The 18,111-nt window shown below is 43.0% G+C and overlaps 1 protein-coding gene across 2 annotated transcripts in view; it reads right to left on the minus strand.

Annotated features, from left to right (window-relative positions):
* The window catches only part of MACO1 (macoilin 1), a 56,508-nt gene extending 45,345 nt beyond the window's left edge, over window positions 1-11,163 (minus strand). Inside the window, exons 1-2 of one of the 2 annotated variants that reach the window (XM_028487688.2) lie at window positions 10,899-11,163; window positions 1,167-1,307 (exon numbers count right to left, since the gene is read on the minus strand). In XM_028487688.2, the coding sequence (XP_028343489.1) occupies window positions 1,167-1,307; window positions 10,899-10,978 (221 nt within the window). In that variant the 5' untranslated portion in view covers window positions 10,979-11,163. The remainder of the gene's footprint in view (window positions 1-1,166; window positions 1,308-10,898) is intronic. The other variant, XM_024125448.3, reaches the window with a different exon arrangement.
* Window positions 11,164-18,111: the final 6,948 nt, after the last annotated feature.

Raw genomic sequence — 18,111 nt, forward strand, 5'->3', positions numbered from 1 at the left:
CTATGATTAATGAGAAGAAGTATTGAACATTCTTCTTTTTCCATGTAAAGTGCACCTTTTCTCTAGTATCTCTAGCTGCTTGTCACTTAGATCATTTTCTGGAGCTCATATAATTACCACAGCGCGGCCATCAATCCTCAGTACCTGACCTTTTCCCTAGGCAGACTAATGGCCATTTAGTTCACTTGGGCCTCACCACAGAAATGAGTCTGTGGAATATTTCACTGGCTGTGCTAGTAGTCATCTATCACAATCCCAAGCTTTCCTGTCCTCTCCGTAACAGCAACTGTGAATCCCTTTTACCTTTCAGTATGTAGCATGATACTTCTTGAAACAAACTGCTTTGTCTCTACTGTTATTGAATACTTCTTCCTATTGGACATCACCTCCAGAATGTTTGCCCAGCCTCTTGTCCAGCTGGTATCCTGCTAAAGTCTTATTATATGTAATTACAGTTTTGCTACTCAGAGTGTGGTCCATGGACCAGCAGCATCAGCATCATGTATGAGCTTTTCAGGAAAGCAGTATTTCAGGGCCCACCCCAGGCCTATTTAATCTAAGGCTGTGTATTAACCAGATCCCTAGACCCTCTGTGCATACATTAAAATTGTATAAACTTCTCATAGTCATAGAACTTCCACTGAATTCCACAATTTCTCAGAAAGAAGACAACGATCTACTCAGATCATCAGTACTTATCTCCAAACTGTGGTCCATCCCTCAACTGGGAACATTCAAACTGTTCAGGGTTAATTCCTCCATTTTTCTACATTTCTTTCTGAGTCACAGACAAGATCCTTACCTAAATACAACTTTAACTAAATGAAGCACTTCCATTACTACTTATCCTTCAGCAAGCAGCATGAACATCATTTCTTCAAAAAAGGCCTCCCTGACCCCACAGTAAAGACTGTTACCCCATTACATGTTCATATAGCATCCTGTACCACAAGAATCATATTATAATTAAATAACATTTTGTATAACTAATTGTTTAAATGTAAAGTCCACAAGAAGAACAAAGGAGCTGCCCATTTTTCCCCCTGCTTTATTCTCAATGCCCAGCACACCAGAGAAACTTAACAAACAGTTGTTGAATGAATGACCTGCCATACATAAGAATGTTTAGGACCAAGAGTAGGGCTTTTATCAAAGCACATACTTACAGTGAAGGTAGAGGGAAAGATGATGCACAGGTGACTAAGAAGGGTGTCTGAACAAAGCAACACCAACGAAGATAACAAATACAGCTTCTGCCTGAAGGATTACCATGCACCTGCTCCCAATCTGTTCTCGCTATTTTTCCACTAGGAAGAAAGAAATCTTATCAGCCTTGCTCTGGATGCCAGACTATCACTCCATTTAGCCTACCTGCCACTGGTTCTGACTACTGTGGGGGTCCTCAAAGTATCTTCTATTAAGCCTAACATTAAAGAAATCTGCAAAAATGTAAAACCACACCACCCTTCTCATGCATTTATTATTGTTATTTTTATATGAACTAGTAATTATTTAAAATTTTTGTCTTAATTTCTAATCCAGTAAAATTTTTAGATATAACCCATACAAACCAAAGCTCTTTGGGATTCTCAATCACTTTTAAGAGTATAAAGAGGTCCCAAGACAAAAAATTTGAGGAATAGTGGTCTACAGAAAGTTGTGCATGAGCCTCAAGACTAGAACCACTGCTACGTTCTGCAACCACATCCTTGTGTAAAATCCAGAAAGGGGGAGCAGGCTGAGAAGACCTAAGCTGTTCTGTATTTTTCTTTTCTATTCTGGGCCTCCTGCAGACTGCAAAGAAAACCATTCTAGAGTCAATCACTCACACACACACACACACACACACACACACACACACACACACACTCATGCTTATATACATACACAGCCACTGGAATGACAAATCTAACAGTGTGAAATATGTCCAATTTAAAAAGAAAAAAACCCTAGAATGGAAATCACTAAAAAAGCTTTTAAGAATTGTGTTGTATAGTATTTTTCTAAAGTACTATATGACTATTAAGATATCAGGAACATGTACTGTAACCTAATGCAACTGGAAAGTTTAAAGTTTTAGAATTTCTGCTTCAAAAACACTTTTAATAGTGTGGACTCTATGGGGTTTGGGATTAAAAGAGGTAAAGAAGACATCAGGAGAAAGAAGACAACCCACAGGCCCTAAAAAATTGTGTTAACATTGTACAAACATTAGAAATTCATTTTATAAACGAATCATGTATTATGCTTCATATCTTTAATAGTAATAATCATCTACCTAATCATACCTTATGTTTATATCACACTTGTGTAACTCTTCCAAAAGCTTTCATGTTATCTCATTTTAACCTTACAACTATGACATAAGCAAGGCAGTTATTATCATTTTATAGGAAAGAAACCTGAGGAACAGGGAACTAATAGGCTGCAGGACACTGTTGAAAGAGCACAGGAATGGGAGTCAGGAGACCGCAGAGAACAGAGTGAATTCTACATGCACTGCTGTGTTGCTGCTAAAAGATTATAAATAAATTTCTATGAAAAGAAATGGACACGATTAAATAAGGAAAAAAACCAAGAAATATTTGTGTAAAACAGAATTCTATTTTTGTTAAGAAAGAAATATATATGTTTGTTTACGTGGATCAAAGAAGAAACCGTACTTATAAATTATATAACAGTGCTCATTCCAGAGCAAGAGGACTAAGCTCTTTTACTTTATACTTACACACTGTCATACTGCTTTAACTTTTTATAACAAGCACGTATTACTTTTATTTTCTTAACTCTTCATTTTGAAATAGTTTTAGACTTACAGAAAAGCTGCCAAAATAATACAAAGAACTCCTTTATATCTTTCCACCCAGATTTCACAAATGATAAAACATTTTGTCAAGTTTCTATCATTCTCCCCTATATGTGTATACATAGTTTTTTTTCTGAACTATTTGAAAATAATTTGCAGACATAATATTCCCTTACTCCCGAAATTCTTGAAAACAAGAATATTTTCTTATATAACCACAGCACAATTATCAAAATCAGGAAATTAACACTGATACAGTACTATTATCTGATCCACAGAAGTTATTCAAATTTCAGTAATGAACTCACTAATGTCCTTTACAGCAACAGATAGATAGATCCATTGCTCAATCAATCCCAGTCCAGGATCACATTTTGCATTGTTGTCACATCTACATTGGATTATTTAATGGAAAAGAGATTCTCATTTTGAGAAGGAAAAAAGATTAATGGCCTTGCACAAGACACTCCTGGTACCTGTTGCTTCACCTGAAAAATGAAGATAATGACACCTGTCCTTCATGTAGTAGAGAGTTTGAGAGGACCATAAGAGTTATTACACATAAACACCATTAGGAAAGGGTGAAGCAGCACAAAAAGTAAAACAAAAAGAGAACAGACTTTGGGGTAAGGCGGCTAGAGGTCTCCATCAAGTGGTGAAACCTCCTGTAATCTCAGTTTCCTCACCTGTGAAACTGAAGCTAATATCCTTACTGGAACTAAATAACAGAATGAAGATAAAATTATAGTAGTAACAGCAAACAACTTTTTGAGCAGCTCTGCCTGTGTCAGGCACTATGTTAAGTATTTTATGTGAATTATCTCAATTATCCTTATAATAATCCTATAAAGTAGGTAATAGTATTTACTATCTTCATTTTACAGATGAGAAAACTGAGGGTTAAAGCAGGTAGATGACTTGTTCAAGATCAAATAACTAGTGTTGGGGACATTAATTGAACACAAGTTCATATGATGTTAAAGCCCATATGCTTATCCATCACATTGGACTTTCTCATCTCTTACTAAATGTTTGATAAATGTTATTTCCCTTCTTTATATCCCTTTGTGTATACATATTCAAGTTACATAATTCTTTTTTTAAAATAAATTTATTTATTTATTTATTTTATTTTTGGCTGCGTTGGGTCCTTGTTGCTGCACACGGGCTTTCTCTAGCTGCGGTGAGCAGGGGCTACTCTTCGTTACGGTGCGTGTGCTTCTCATTGTGGTGGCTTCTCTTGTTGCAAAGCATGGGCTCTAGGCGTGCGGGCTTCAGTAGTTGTGGCGTGCGGGCTCAGTAGTTGTGGCTCGCGGGCTCTAGAGCGCAGGCTCAGTAGTTGTGGCGCTCGGGCTTAGTTGCTCCGCGGCATGTGGTATCTTCCCGGACCAGGGATCGAACCCGTGTCCCCTGCATTGGCAGGCGGATTCTTAACCACTGTGCCACCAGGGAAGCCCCCAAGTTACATAATTCTTTAATTCTCCAAGAGAACCAAGTTTTTATAAAATGAGCAGATGTGCTTTATGAAAGAATAAACACTCAGTACCTTAATTCATAAGCTATGAATTTGTAAACACACTATGACGTTCTGCAGAAAAAGATGTTAAAGTCAAATGCTCTTTACAGAAATAGCTATGGCACAAAAGATGGGACAATTCAAGACTGTTTTCCAACAATATTCATACTCATAGAATGGTCATTGTAAAAGAGAAACATGTAATTTAAAAATAAAAAGACAACTCATTTTTTAAAAAGCCAGAAACACAATGAACCATGAGGTATAGTTTGTCAAGTCTAGAAAAAGACAAGAAAATAATACTTATTACATCTGAGACAGAAGACTCCAGCCTTAGTATTTCTCTCATCTGAGACGGGAGTTTTTGTTTGACCATGAACATGGCCCCCATTTTCTCCAGAGCTCGTGACCTCACTACAAGATGGCAAAGTACTGACTTTAGTACTGAGCAGCTTATTTGGTTTTTAAAAGTGTTTTGAAGATGAGCAAAGTAATAATATAATTTAAAAACAGAACGAGATTATTTCTAGCCACCTCCCCTGTTCTGGGTAGGAAACAGATCCCAAACAGCCTTAATGAGTCAGTGATCTCTATGCATACACCTGAAGTGGACTAGATGCACCATTTCAATCCACTAAATGCAAAACCTCTAAAACAGAAATGGCAATAGAGGAGATGGGGTGAGGGATAAATTACTTCTGATGTTATAACCCCGTGAGTCAATGTGAGCATATCATCCTTAAGGGCAGCAGAGGAAAAAATACAAAGGAATGAAAGCCAGTGCTATGAAGGGGCTTCCAAGTCTGGGGATGATAGGCATCTTAGAAGGTTGATGAGCTGAGGCCAATTTGATGTCAGTTAAATTAAATGCCAAAGTAAAGATAGAAAGCCTCAAAGAATATACTTTAACAGCTGATTACATTTTTTAAAGTTTCCATTACCAGAATGCATATGCCTGAAGGTGAGAGACCTTGAGGAAATAGTCACTCCTCAGGTATTTGAAGAAATCCATGATGGGAAAAAAAAAAAGTCCAGCAGAGGATATGTGTTTCTACTGTTGGTAAGTACCATTCTACTTATGCAGCTTGTTGAGAACAGAACTTATTTTTCTTCTGGACCTATTTCTTGAAAACTATCCAAGTAAAATAATTACACCCAAATCTGGGAAGCCTAGAGAATACAGTAAAAACTATACTTGAAGAGCACACTAAATTTCATGAAGAAAAGTAATCCAATTATAGTATTTCACTTTGATCTCAACTAAGTTTATAAAATTTCTATCTGACCCTCCAGACTCCACAAGATACATGTTATATCTCCTTATAGCCCCTTAAGTATATCACCTGGATGGTAGCCTAGAAAATGACAAAACAAAACACACATACATACACATAAAACCCCAAAGGGTTTAAATGGAGCAAATGTGGGAGAAATGGCCAAAGAAAAAGACTCTGGAAATAAAAGTGCTTATAGAACATGGATTGGGTCTACAATATATAGGTATATAACAAGAAAGTGAAAATAATAAGCTATTAAGTCTACCATTAAAATCAGTCTCCAAATCTAGTGAGGTTCAAGAAGAGCCACGCGGTATCAATGTGAAGAAAAAGGAGAGTATCATTAACAAAACAGGACGCTTTTAAGCCAATAATCTGGAATAGATCACATTCCCTCCTTTCCCTGCCTCAACACATAGCAGCAACTTAAAGGGATTTTCAAAACATCTAATGAAATGAAACTGCCAAGAATGCTCAGACGAGAAGAATCATAAATGAAAACTGGAGGAAAGTACTTTTTTTTTTTTAAGGTAGTATACTACTAGCAAAAATTGAGTACAAAATTCCAGTGTGGCAGATTTGTTTCAATGTATTTCACAGAAACTACAAATACAAGGGTTTAGCTCAACACCCCACTAGAGGTGAGTGAAAACATTTCAATTTCTAATTTCTCCATTGTACTTACCCCCCTCCCCAATACCCCTCTAAAACAATACTGCATTTATCACTTTTATGTCAAGTCCAGCATAGTTGAAGTTAAGGCCTACCAAGATTACCAAAATGCTTTTAGGCTGTGAGGTTGCAACACTGGTATCTGGGGTTTCAGTTGCAGAACACATGCACACTCAAGGCAGCCAAGGGTCATGCCAGCCTCCAGTGGCTTTAGTAAGCATAGCCCAAAGGAGTCTAAAAGCAGGCTTAGGAAACATCATTAAGGTGGGCAGGAAAAGCAGAGAAGTGAAATCTCTGGAGATCAGATTATTTAGACAAGGGTCTGAAAAAGGAAATTAGGAAGCTGAGAAGTATGTATACTTCGACGATTTAGAAAGTCAAAGGCCAGAAAACTCTTCTATGAAATAAGGATGGAAAAAGGTACTGTATATACCAGGGAAGTCCTGAGACCTAAAATGTAAAAGTCAGGTACAGTACTACACTGCTTAAGCTTCAGGCAACATACTACAAGGAGAACCCAGCACACCATGACAGGAAGTATCCATAAATCCACCAGTGAAGGAGTGCTTCCTTCAACCACCAGTAACAAAGCTATAAAATAATTTCCCGAAACTTAAAACACCTGCCTTACTTAAAATTCTTATATTACTTACTTGGGTAAGGAACAATTTTAACTGCAGAGACTTTAAACATAAATGTTTCTGCCTCTGTCTTCTACTCACCATACCTTATCTCCTCATGTTCCTATTATAAAATCATTAATTCTCAGAGGGGAGTAGGGAGCCTGACAAGATGAAAGGTGAATGAACCACCCGGAATTCCCTTAAGCCTTTTAAAATCTACATAGTACTCCAACCCCACTTCACCTGGAGAATCACTGCATGGAGTAATTAGATATTACTTTTGGGAGTGTCTGGTGCGTGTGTGAAGGCAGACACAGGTAGAGAGTCACTGCCCTAAAACCCGAGGACCTCTGAAATGTTATAGTTATGTAGAGTTATTCATTTTACTTTCTCTTGTTAATAACTTTTTTCATAATTTCCAAAGTACTTTCATATCTATTTCATTTGAGTTAGAAAATACATATTCCCTCACATAGTGGCAATTGTGTACTTCATCATTAAATAGTACAGGGCAAAATTGTTACTGCATCCGGTGAACCACTAAAACAGCAAGCGAAAATTTAATTCAACTAAAATATTTTTACTTGAACAGAACTCAAAGTTCTTTGGAAACTCAAAACCACTGTACAAATTTAAGAGGGCATTATTATGGCCTCCTAGACTGTAAACTCCTGGAAGACAAGGAACCATGTCTTATCCTGTATCCTCCATAATTACCAAAACAATGCAGGTTCTTAAATGAATAGAATGGATTGGCTTATATTCATTTATTTACTAATTCACTTGCTCAACATTTACTGAGGAATGAATTCCTATTCTCTGTTAGGCTCTATACTGGCTCAGATTTTTTAAAAATAACATTGATTTTAGCTCATAATAGTATAAAAGAAAATAGTCACCATTCTTATTTCCTTTCTCTTATTTTTGATTACTAACTTGACCAGAATAACATATTTCTATACATTTCAGTTTTCAAATGATGGGCATATATATAAATGTAGGTAATATTAACATAATGTTAAAATCCATTTTCCATCTACCTTGCCCCTGAAACAGAATTCTACCACAGCCATTATAATGACAATAATGATATCATTTGACAATCACCTCAGTCACAGTTGCTGGATTGGAGCCCATGATTAAAAGCATCTCAGCAACAGGATTTTTTTTTCAGCAAGACCAAGCAGAAACTGACCCCTTGTTTTGACTACTCAACTTTTGTTTGATAGTTGTACCAAACCTTATGGTCTTTCCTGACTCCTTAAAAATAAAACAAATATGGTAAACTGCGATAACAACTACATGCTAAATAATGTTTGTATTAAGCATGCTAGAATTTACAGAGTTTCACAAACTCTACGTTATTTCCTCTCAGTCCTCAAAACTTGCTCGACAGGTGAGAGAACTGGGGCTCAAAGCGGTGGATGCCCTGCCTATCCCACACAGCAGAGCTGGGACACTGAGTCTGAACCTAGGTCTCCTGACACTCCCAGTCCAGTGCTCTCTTCACCACAGCTGCCTCCTTGCTACGCCAAGCTCAGAGAGCTGTGCAGACTGAGAACATGAAAATAATAAGTCCATGAAAAGTTATTCTGTGAAACAGTAGATAGTGGTTATCAAAACTGTCAACAGAGCCTGAGAAAAAAACAAAGCTCTCTATTCAATGAGATAAAAATTGGCCAGACATTGAGAAACAAAATGGGCAATGGTGTGAAAAACAATTTAGTGTGGACTTAAATGTGATGATTAACAGAAATTTGATACTCACAAATCCTCAAACACCTAATTTGTAACAAGCCCACTCATTCTGTCTGCTTTAGAAATAATTGGAAATTTTCTAAATCTTTTTAAAAACAAAATTGTAAAAAAAAAAAAAAAAAAAACCCCAACACTATGGTCTTGTTCTTCAGACAATAATACTCCATAATATAATACTCCATAATATAAACTAACAAACAGATAAGTGAATTGAAACGTTCATTTGATATATGATGCTCCAAGAGAAAAGAAAGTAGAAATATATGTAAGTTTTTTATTAACGTTTAACCTAAAGAATGTCAAATAGAGAAGAGTAAGCATATTTGAGAGCTGAAGTACTGTTGGTTTTTTAAACTTTTACAGATGAAACTCTGAATAACTTGCATAGGGCATTTACTATTAACCTTTAGGGTAAGACAATTCAAATTACAAAAGTTCATCAGTAAAATAACAGACCTTCATTAGACAAATTCAATTCTTCACATTGATGCACACTGATTGAGTGGTTACTATGGGGCAGGTACTAAACTGGGCATATTTGTTCAAATATCAGAGAAGTTGAAATACAGCAGAAAACATGTAAACAATATGGGATTCCCAATCTTCTCACTATAAACAGAAGTATATCATCATATGTTACTGTAAATAGCAGCCATTCAAATGGCACAGTTGTCCTTGCTTTACCAACTCTGTTTAATACGCTTTTTCTATTCTTGTGTCACTATTAATATTAAATTGTTCAAATCTTTTTCAATAGGCAGGGGGAAAACCCTTCCTTTATTCAAGAATTATAGTGTGTGTAACTTGAAGAGAACTTTCCCCACTCACTAAATCTGTAGGAAAAATGTTTTTTGCATTTACAGTTTTAGTTTAAATGGTCAGATTTGATTGATCCAGCATGGATTTTGGCCTGTTTTACTCACTGCTGCACCCTTACTAGCTAGAACAGGGGCTGGCACATAGTACATGTATTTGTTTAATGAATGAACTCTTCCTATGATCTATGGCTCATTACATAAGGTTATATCTAAAAACTTTTTACTTCAACTGACTTCTTAACCCTTTTAAGCTTGAAATAAAAAAAAAACACCCAATGTTTACATCAGTCAGCTGCTGGTGGAAAGGAATCGTTCTAAATGTGTAAACAGTAGCATGTGCAAGGTGTACAGCTATGCTAAGGCAACTTGGGTGTTATCAGCTACCTCACATATTTCTCTAAGTCCCACAGCTAGAAGAACTAAACTGTAAAACACCACCAGGACTCAATTAAGCGTATATGCACATCCTGAGAATTCTCCTTTGTAAACTAATTACTTCTCTGAAATCATTTCTTTATCAAGGCAGGTACCATTCAGAATTAACATTGTGAGAACCAGAAAATAACAGTCCTACACAAATTTTGCTTAGGGAAGCTGGGATTCTCACTAAGTTGCCCCATGAACCTGTTGTCCTTCTACCCCTCAGTCCTGAATTCAATTTCTATTTAAAGGGACACTGCTTTGTTTTTGGAGAATTAAAACAAACTAAAAACAACAACAACAAACCGCGCGAGTCTGGAGAAAATCCTTTTTAAAGGGGTCGAAGAAAACTATCTGCTTGGAATTGTCAAAATAATGCTGCTGAGAAAATGATCATCACTCCTTCTGAGTCTGGAGCGGGGCCACAGGCCATGATTTGGGGGTATCGGCTTCAGCCCTCGGTGCCAAGTTTGCGATCCCATAAAAGAAGTAAAAGGCGAAAGGGGGCAACGTGGCCACCTGCCCAGTCCGCAGAGGGACCGCGGGGCCACTGTCTGCTCCCAACTTTGTCAGCCTTCCCCCGCACCAGTGCATATGGTCCACGCGCCTCCCGACTCAGGCCGGCGACTCCCGGGCCGGAGTGGGCTGGGGGACCAGCAGAGGCCCGTCAGCCTCCAGAGCAGCCCCGAGGGCCCGGTGGCGCGGATGGGGAGGGGGTCACCGCCCCTCCCCCCCGGCGGGGCCCGGACAGTCCCAACGGCGGCGCGGCGGCTCCCTCAGCCCGCGCCCGCCGCGCCCTCCCAGCCCGGCCGGCGGCCCTCGCCACGCCCCACGCCCTCGGGGCGGACCCCGGCGGGCCGCCCGGGGCCCCATGGGCAGTGCTCCTCCGGGGAGCCCCCGGCAAGGGCGTGAGGCCTAGTCGGGGTTACATAACGGGGCTCGGCCCCTCCAGAGACGGCCGGGGGCCGCGGGGCCCGCGCCGGCGGAGGCGGGGGCGCCGCCGCTCACCTGCCGTAGATGCCCTCGGTGATCCGGTTCCGCTTTAGGGGGCGGCGGAGCTTACTGCACTCGGCGTTCCGCCGCTTCATCCTCCCGCTGGGGGGCCGGGTGCCCGCGCCGCCGCCGCCTCTCACCTCAGCCGCCGCCGCCGGCCCGCCCCGCGTCGGGCCTGGACTCTACCCCTGGGGCCGGTCACACAGACATGGAGCCAGCACCCGGGGGGAGGGGGTGGGACGAGGAGGTGTGGGCTCAGCGCTTCCTCCGCCTTCGGAAACAAAGAAATGACAATTCCGGGGCCCGCCCGCCCCAGCACCAGCCAGCCGCCTGCCCCGCCTCCTCCGCTCCGACGGACGGCCTTCGGGGCCAATCGAAGGCGCCGCTACGCCGCTGCCGGCCAATCCCAGGGCCCGCTGTGGCAAAACGGACTCTAGAACCCTCCTCTTTGAAGGACAGAAGAGTGCGCCAATCATTACGGTGTCTGGGCCCGAGTCGAGCCTATCAGAAAAGACTTAAATAGAGGCTTATAAATAGGCCCTATAAATATAACATCCTATATTATGCCTTGTTGTGAAGGTACATTTCATTATTATTGGATTGCATTTCATTGTATTATAATCCACATTAGAGCACACGGTGCTGTTTTCATTGTAGGCTATCACTAGCACCCTATGAAATCGCGAGGCCTGGGTTTGCAGCATGTGCGTATCTGGGCTGAACTGTGCTCCAGTCTGTCGCATCATTATGTAAGGGGCTCACAGCACCTTTCTCATCTGGGAGGCGCCGGGGACAGCGCCGGGGGCCTTTTCTGCGGAGCCTGGAGTGCCCGGCCAAGCCGGCCGCGCCTGCCAGCGACGGGGGTACGAATGACAAAGCAAACCGCGCGCGCATACACACACACAAACACACACACACAAACACACACACACACACACACACACACACACCATGCCAGCTTCCCGCGACGTGGTGACAGCGCGGCGGCCTATCGGAGGAGGCGCGGGGCGGGGCCGCTGCAGTCCTGCCTCCTAGAGGTGGTGTCACAGGGGGCGGGGCCGTGGGTGCGCGCGACGTCGCGCGAGGTTGCTGGGGGTGTGTGGGGCGGTGCGGCCCGGGTTCCACGTACGCAGGGCGGGCTGGGCGGCGGGTTTTGCGGGCACCGTGCCTGCTGGACCCGGCGAGCGTCGGCTTCGGGAGCGTCTCTACCCCCGGGCAGAGGTCTGGAGCTGCGGGGATGCCCGGCCAGCGACCGTTCTCACCTAACATTCCTAGAGGCCCGATTTTGTGCCAAGAACCGTGCTAGGTGCTCTGCATCTATTTGTTCATTTACCCCTGCAACGTAGATATGGCAAAATAACAATTAGAAAAGACAACAAAAAAAATTTTTAAGAGAAAGAAAAAGATGAATGTATGTCCGAAAGAGGAATGCATGTCATTAAAGAAAACTGGGGAAATGTAGCACAGTTGCTGGGTTGGGGGGAACACCCATGGGTCTCATCACCTTAACACAACTACTGTTAGCATTCTATATTTTCTCCTTTCTTTCCAGTTTTACCCCATGGATGATATATTATTAACTATTACTGTTGTTTTTATTATTAAGCAGAATAGTGATCATATTAGATATTCAATTTTGTATTCTGTTCTTTGGCTAACATAAGCATTTTTACATCCTATAATTAATGCACCCTTCCTAAATATTTCTGATGATTGCAAAATCTCCTGTCAAGTGGCTGTACCAACTTAACCACTCACCAACAGTGGGACAGTTAGATGGTCTTACAGCACATTTTAAAAACTTACAGGAAGCAGATGCTGTCTTGTTTTGTCCTGGGATGCGTGGACCTCTCCCTGCCCTGTGATCACCCCCTGAAATAAAAACCTGCCCCAAGAAGGAACTTGTAATTTACACCAAATGCATCATCCTCAACTGCTGCTCTTTTACTTTATACTGTCACAAATCTTCAAGGATCACCCAGTGCCTGAAAGAGGAAACCCATTCTCTTTATTATGGCATCCAAAGATGGTCCCAGTGGGGACCCACCCCTATTTTCCAGGCCTCCTCAGGCAAGCAAGCCTTATCTACTCGCTGTCCTCAAACCCACTAGTACAACCTTATCTTCTCTCCGTCCTGCCTTTACTCCTACAGAGAGCATCTCTGTCAGTATTGTTCCTAACCTGTGGTTTCTTGGGTGAGGCTTGTCCATCCACCTAGATGAAAAGCTTCTTGGGGATTGAATTCATACCCTGTAGAGATGCAGTTTAGAAAAATGGCAAGAATACCTGCTTTTTCAGACCAGGATTGAAATTCTAGCTTGGCCACTTACTAGCTTGGGCAAGTTACTGAATGTCTCAGAGACTCTGTTTTCACTCAGGTTTGTTTGAAGGCTTACCAGATGATGAACTCTCAGGGCCAGGCATGCAGTAGGTAACAGCAAGTCATTTCTGTTAACAGTATACTTGTTTTTCATCCTTCACCTCTACTCCAGCACGTTGATAAAGTGTCACCGGGCAGCCAAGGATAACATACTCTGTGAGCTCAAAGTTTCACCAAGGCTGTCCATCATTGTGAATGCTCTGCTTGGAACCACAGAAAATGACTTCAGTTGCCAGGGCAGGTTGGTTCATGGAGAAGGATACAAGCGGAACCTAAATCAATATGACTGGAGGCTGAGAGGCATAGGTACATGGTGAGGTCATGGCTCCAGACTCCATGGGGTTCGTCAGCCTGAATAGCCCTCCTCTCCATGACTGCAAGGTTCCAGATTACCTGGGCCAGGGACTAAGACAGCCAACTCTGTGAGGTTAGGGGCCATATCTGTGGTCTTTTCCACTCCTCACTGGGTCCCAGGCGTCTAGGACAGTGCCACGGCACACTGTGGAATGGGTAGGTGAATAATCCAGAGAAAAGATGAGAGAGGCACTGGGGACACATGCCAGCTTTCTGGAGCTCACTGTCTAGCCTGCCATCAAATAGGTTCCCGACAACGGCATTCCATGCTGTGGAGAAGTGTGGAGTGGCTGGGTGTTACTGGAGTGTGTGGCTGGGAGTTACTATTGGGCAACGGACTATCTGAGAGCAGAGGAAGGGCAGAGAGAATCCCAGGGTTGGCCCAAGATGATGCAATCTGGAGGTCTGGGTTCTAGTCCCAATTCAGATGTCAACTCACTGGTGTCCAGAGTTGAGTCACTCACCCACCCTGTGCCAAGATCACCTCTGGAGGCACTTCAAGCCCTGTGTTTAGAAGCAGAACATGTTAGCTCCATTTTACAGATGAGAAAACCGAGGCTCAGAGAAAACAAGGTCATGCAGTTGGTATGGTAAAGGAATTTGGCTTGAGTCACAAGCTGAGCAATATGAAGCCTTGATGCTCTGGTGCCTGTACATGGCTCTTGATGGTAAGGATTGTTGATCTAATGATTGGCTGGAGTGGGATGATGGGAAAGGCCTCCTTGTCAAGAGCCCTAGGACAGGCCACAGTAAGTCTGCCCTTCTCCATTCCCTTCCTCTCACACCTCCTGTCCCAGCTGGACCCTGTATTTTCCTGACCGACCATAGCCCAAGCCCCTTTGGCTCTAGCCGAGTTCCAGCCTTTCACCTCTGCAACCTGAAAGGACCCTTTGGGATCCTAAGGGCACAGAACTGGGCTGAGATGAGGCCTGACACAGAGCTCCCCAGTTCCCCACACTGCCACCACCAATCAGGAAGCAGGGGAGATCAGCAGTGGCCATTTTACAAATGAGTAAACAGGGAAGAAGAAATCATTTGCTCTCATTCAAAAGACCAAGGGCCAGACAGGAATTCAGGGCTGTTCCTCCTCTTCTCCTGGGACTTTCTGATGGCCAAGGGGTTGGGATTGGCATGTGAGCTTCAGCTGAGCTCAAAATAGCTCAGAATAGCCTGGAAAGAGATCATCACACCCTATTTCACATATGAGGAAATTGCATACCCACCTCTTTCAGCAGCTTCGATCCCCTCAAACCCGCCAGGCACGGCTGGCCCAGCTGCCTTGAGCTTTGTTCCTGTCCCACATGAGTCACAGAAAAGTCCAGGCATTGGATGTCCACCTCCTATACGTGTGTCTGTATCCCCCAGAGAACCCTGTTAATGAATGATGTTCATAGTATGTTTAGAACAGAAACAGTTTAGAAATAGCCCAGATATCCCACAAAGGGGGCTGGTCAAACAAATGATCACACAGTCTTACTGTGGAAATCAGTGTGCCATGGAGAATGATGACACATAGCACTTACTATGTGCAGGCACTCCTCTAAGTATCATATGCATTTTGATCTAATCCTCACAACAATCCTATGACAAAGAGATTACTACTGGTGCCGTATTACAGATGAGAAAACTGTGACACACACAACTACTGAGCCTGAGCTCTAGAGCCCGCAAGCCACAACTGAACCCACATGCCACAGCTACTGAAGCCTGTGCACCTAGAGCCCGTGCTCCGCAACAAGAGAAGCCACAACAATGAGAAGCCCACACACCGCAACGAGAAGTGGCCCCCGCTCGCTGCAACTAGAGAAAGCCCGTGCACAGCAACGAAGACCCAACACAGCCAAAAATAAATAAATAAATAAATAAATTTATTTTTTAAAAAAGAAAAGAAAACTGTGGCACAGAGAAGTTAAGTCATTTGCCTAAGGTCACACAGTAAGCGATAGAGCTAGGATTCAAACCCAGGCAGTCTGGTGTCAGATCCTGGGCTCTTATCCACCATGATAGTGTTATAGAAAGATTTTTCCTGGCTTGGAAACCGCTTATGATATTCTATTCATGAAAAAAGCAAGTTACTAAACTTTTGCTGTATAATCCCTTTTTCGTAAGGGAAGAAACAAGGCATAAATTCACATAAATAGAAAAAAATCTGAAAGGATATATACACAAAGAAGTAGAGCTGGTTTGGGGAGATGATGAAATCATGGGTGCTTTATGTAAGCTTTATGCACCTTTGCATTTTTTTTTTTTTTTTTTTGTGGTACGCGGGCTTCTCACTACTGTGGTCTCTCCCGTTGCGGAGCACAGGCTCCGGACGCGCAGGCTCAGTGGCCATGGCTCACGGGCCCAGCCGCTCCGCGGCATGTGCGATCTTCCCGGACCGGGGCACGAACCCGTGCCCCCTGCATCAGCAGGCGGATTCTCAACCACTGCACCACCAAGGAAGCCCTGCATTTTTGAAGTTTTCTATGGTAACCATGCCAAGCTTGTGCCATAATAATAATGCTAACATTTATGGAGTGTTTTCTACACATGTGACACTTTATGTGCATTACCTCATTTAATCTTCACAACCACCCTGTGAGATCGACCCTGATTTTCTCCACTTTACAGGTAAAGAAACAGACTCAGAGATATTGGTAGTCTTACCGAAGGTCACACAGCTAATATCTGCAGAGCTAGGATTTGAACCCACGTCGCCTGACTCCAAAGCTCATGTTTGTTAAATGAATCAATTACTGACTTAGCCACACTTTAACCAGGCATGCCCAGAGCAGGATCACACCCTTGGTGTGGACAAGCTTCCAGAGAGGAGATGGAGGGCCTACTTACCTCCTTGGTCACTGCTCATGCCTGAGTTTTACAATACTTGACTCAGGTGAGGAGGGCGTGGTGAGTATTCTCATAGAGTCCTGTTTTTTTACAGAAAACACATGATTACACGTGAAAGCTGCAGTCTCTCTGACTTGATTCATCACACCTGGAGGAAGCCTGGTCACTCAGAACAGGAGGCCACAGTCATGGCACCACTTGCTCACCTTCATTTCCAAAACACAGGTTGCCAAGCATGCTTACATAGTCTCACGTTTATAATAACTCTGTGAGGAAAGCAAAGCAGCTCATCTTATTTGACTCATAAAGAAATTGAGACTGTGAGTTGTTTAGTCAATGGAAGGCAGAATTGCAAAGTAGTTAACAGCACAAGCCATGGCGTCAGATGGATGTGGGTTGGGTTCCGACTCTGCTGTTTATTAGCTTTGTGACTTTGGGTGCTCACATCACCTCTCTGAGCCATAGTTTTCTCATCTGTAAAATGGGAGCGGTGATGCCAGTACTCACAGGCTTGAGGGGAAGAGTAGATGAAATAATGTATGCAAAATGCTGGGTCCAGTGCTTGGCATTCCAGAAATGGCAGCTGTTATTCAGTCAACAGATATTTATTGAGCACTTACTATGGACTAAGCATCAGGTGCTGAGGATACAACAGTCAAAAGTCCCTGGTCTCCTGTTGCTTGGATCTGAGTCAGCGAGGGCGGGAGCATGCAGATACCTGGGTGGAGGGGTGCTTTTGGCATAGGGAGTGGCAGGTGCACACAGAACCTTTTCCCCCCAACATTTTGTTATGAAAAATTTCAAACATACACCAAAAAAGTTGAAAGAAATGTTCAGTGAAAAGCCATTCACCTCCCACCTAGAGTCAACAATTAACATTTGATTTGCTTTATGACATTTCTGGCCTAGATCGCCTGTGCTTTTTTGTACTAGGGGCCCTGCCTTGAAGATTTGGAGTCAGACTATCTGGAACTGTCATCAGAAAACAGGGGTCTTTTGCAAGAATTTGAGAGGAAGACAGAAAACTCCCCTTTTGACCAGTCTTCTGGGAGAGGCCACCTGTCGGGGTCCCCTCCCTTTAATAAAAAAAGCCTTTCTGTTCACTGAGGAACTTGGCCCTCTTGTCAAGCGGTCAGTCCCTCACTGAGGCAGGATCAAGACACACAGTGGGTTAGGATGCCCCTGTGAGATGCAGCTGCTGTCATCACTGAATTTGCTAGCTGGTAAACGCAACCATCAGGGGCTCCAGGCACAGGAGCTGGCAGCAACTGGAAATCTTTGGTGTTCATCTGCCTGACATTTGGTTTCCCTGGGCTGCCTGGCTTACAACCTGCTGGTACAGGACCCATGCCAACAGGGGTCACATTCACTTATCCCCCTCACAGGGGAGTCCCTCTTTAAGGAAACCCAGCTCATAAGACATGCTGATGGCCAGAAAAGGACCAGAAATCAGAACCAGGGCTGACCATGAGGGCTAATCTCTAGAGACCAGGGCACCTACTCCCTTATTTACTGTTGAGATAGCAGAAGCCTTAGAATCCTACATTCCTAGACTTTTAGAAGTGGAAGAAGGGCTTCCCTGGTGGCGCAGTAGTTGAGAGTCCGCCTGCCGATGCAGGGGACACGGGTTCGTGCCCCGGTCCGGGAAGATCCCACATGCCG

This window comes from Physeter macrocephalus, chromosome 3 (genome assembly GCF_002837175.3).
Source record: "Physeter macrocephalus isolate SW-GA chromosome 3, ASM283717v5, whole genome shotgun sequence".
In the NCBI taxonomy this organism is placed as follows: Eukaryota; Metazoa; Chordata; class Mammalia; order Artiodactyla; family Physeteridae; genus Physeter; species Physeter macrocephalus.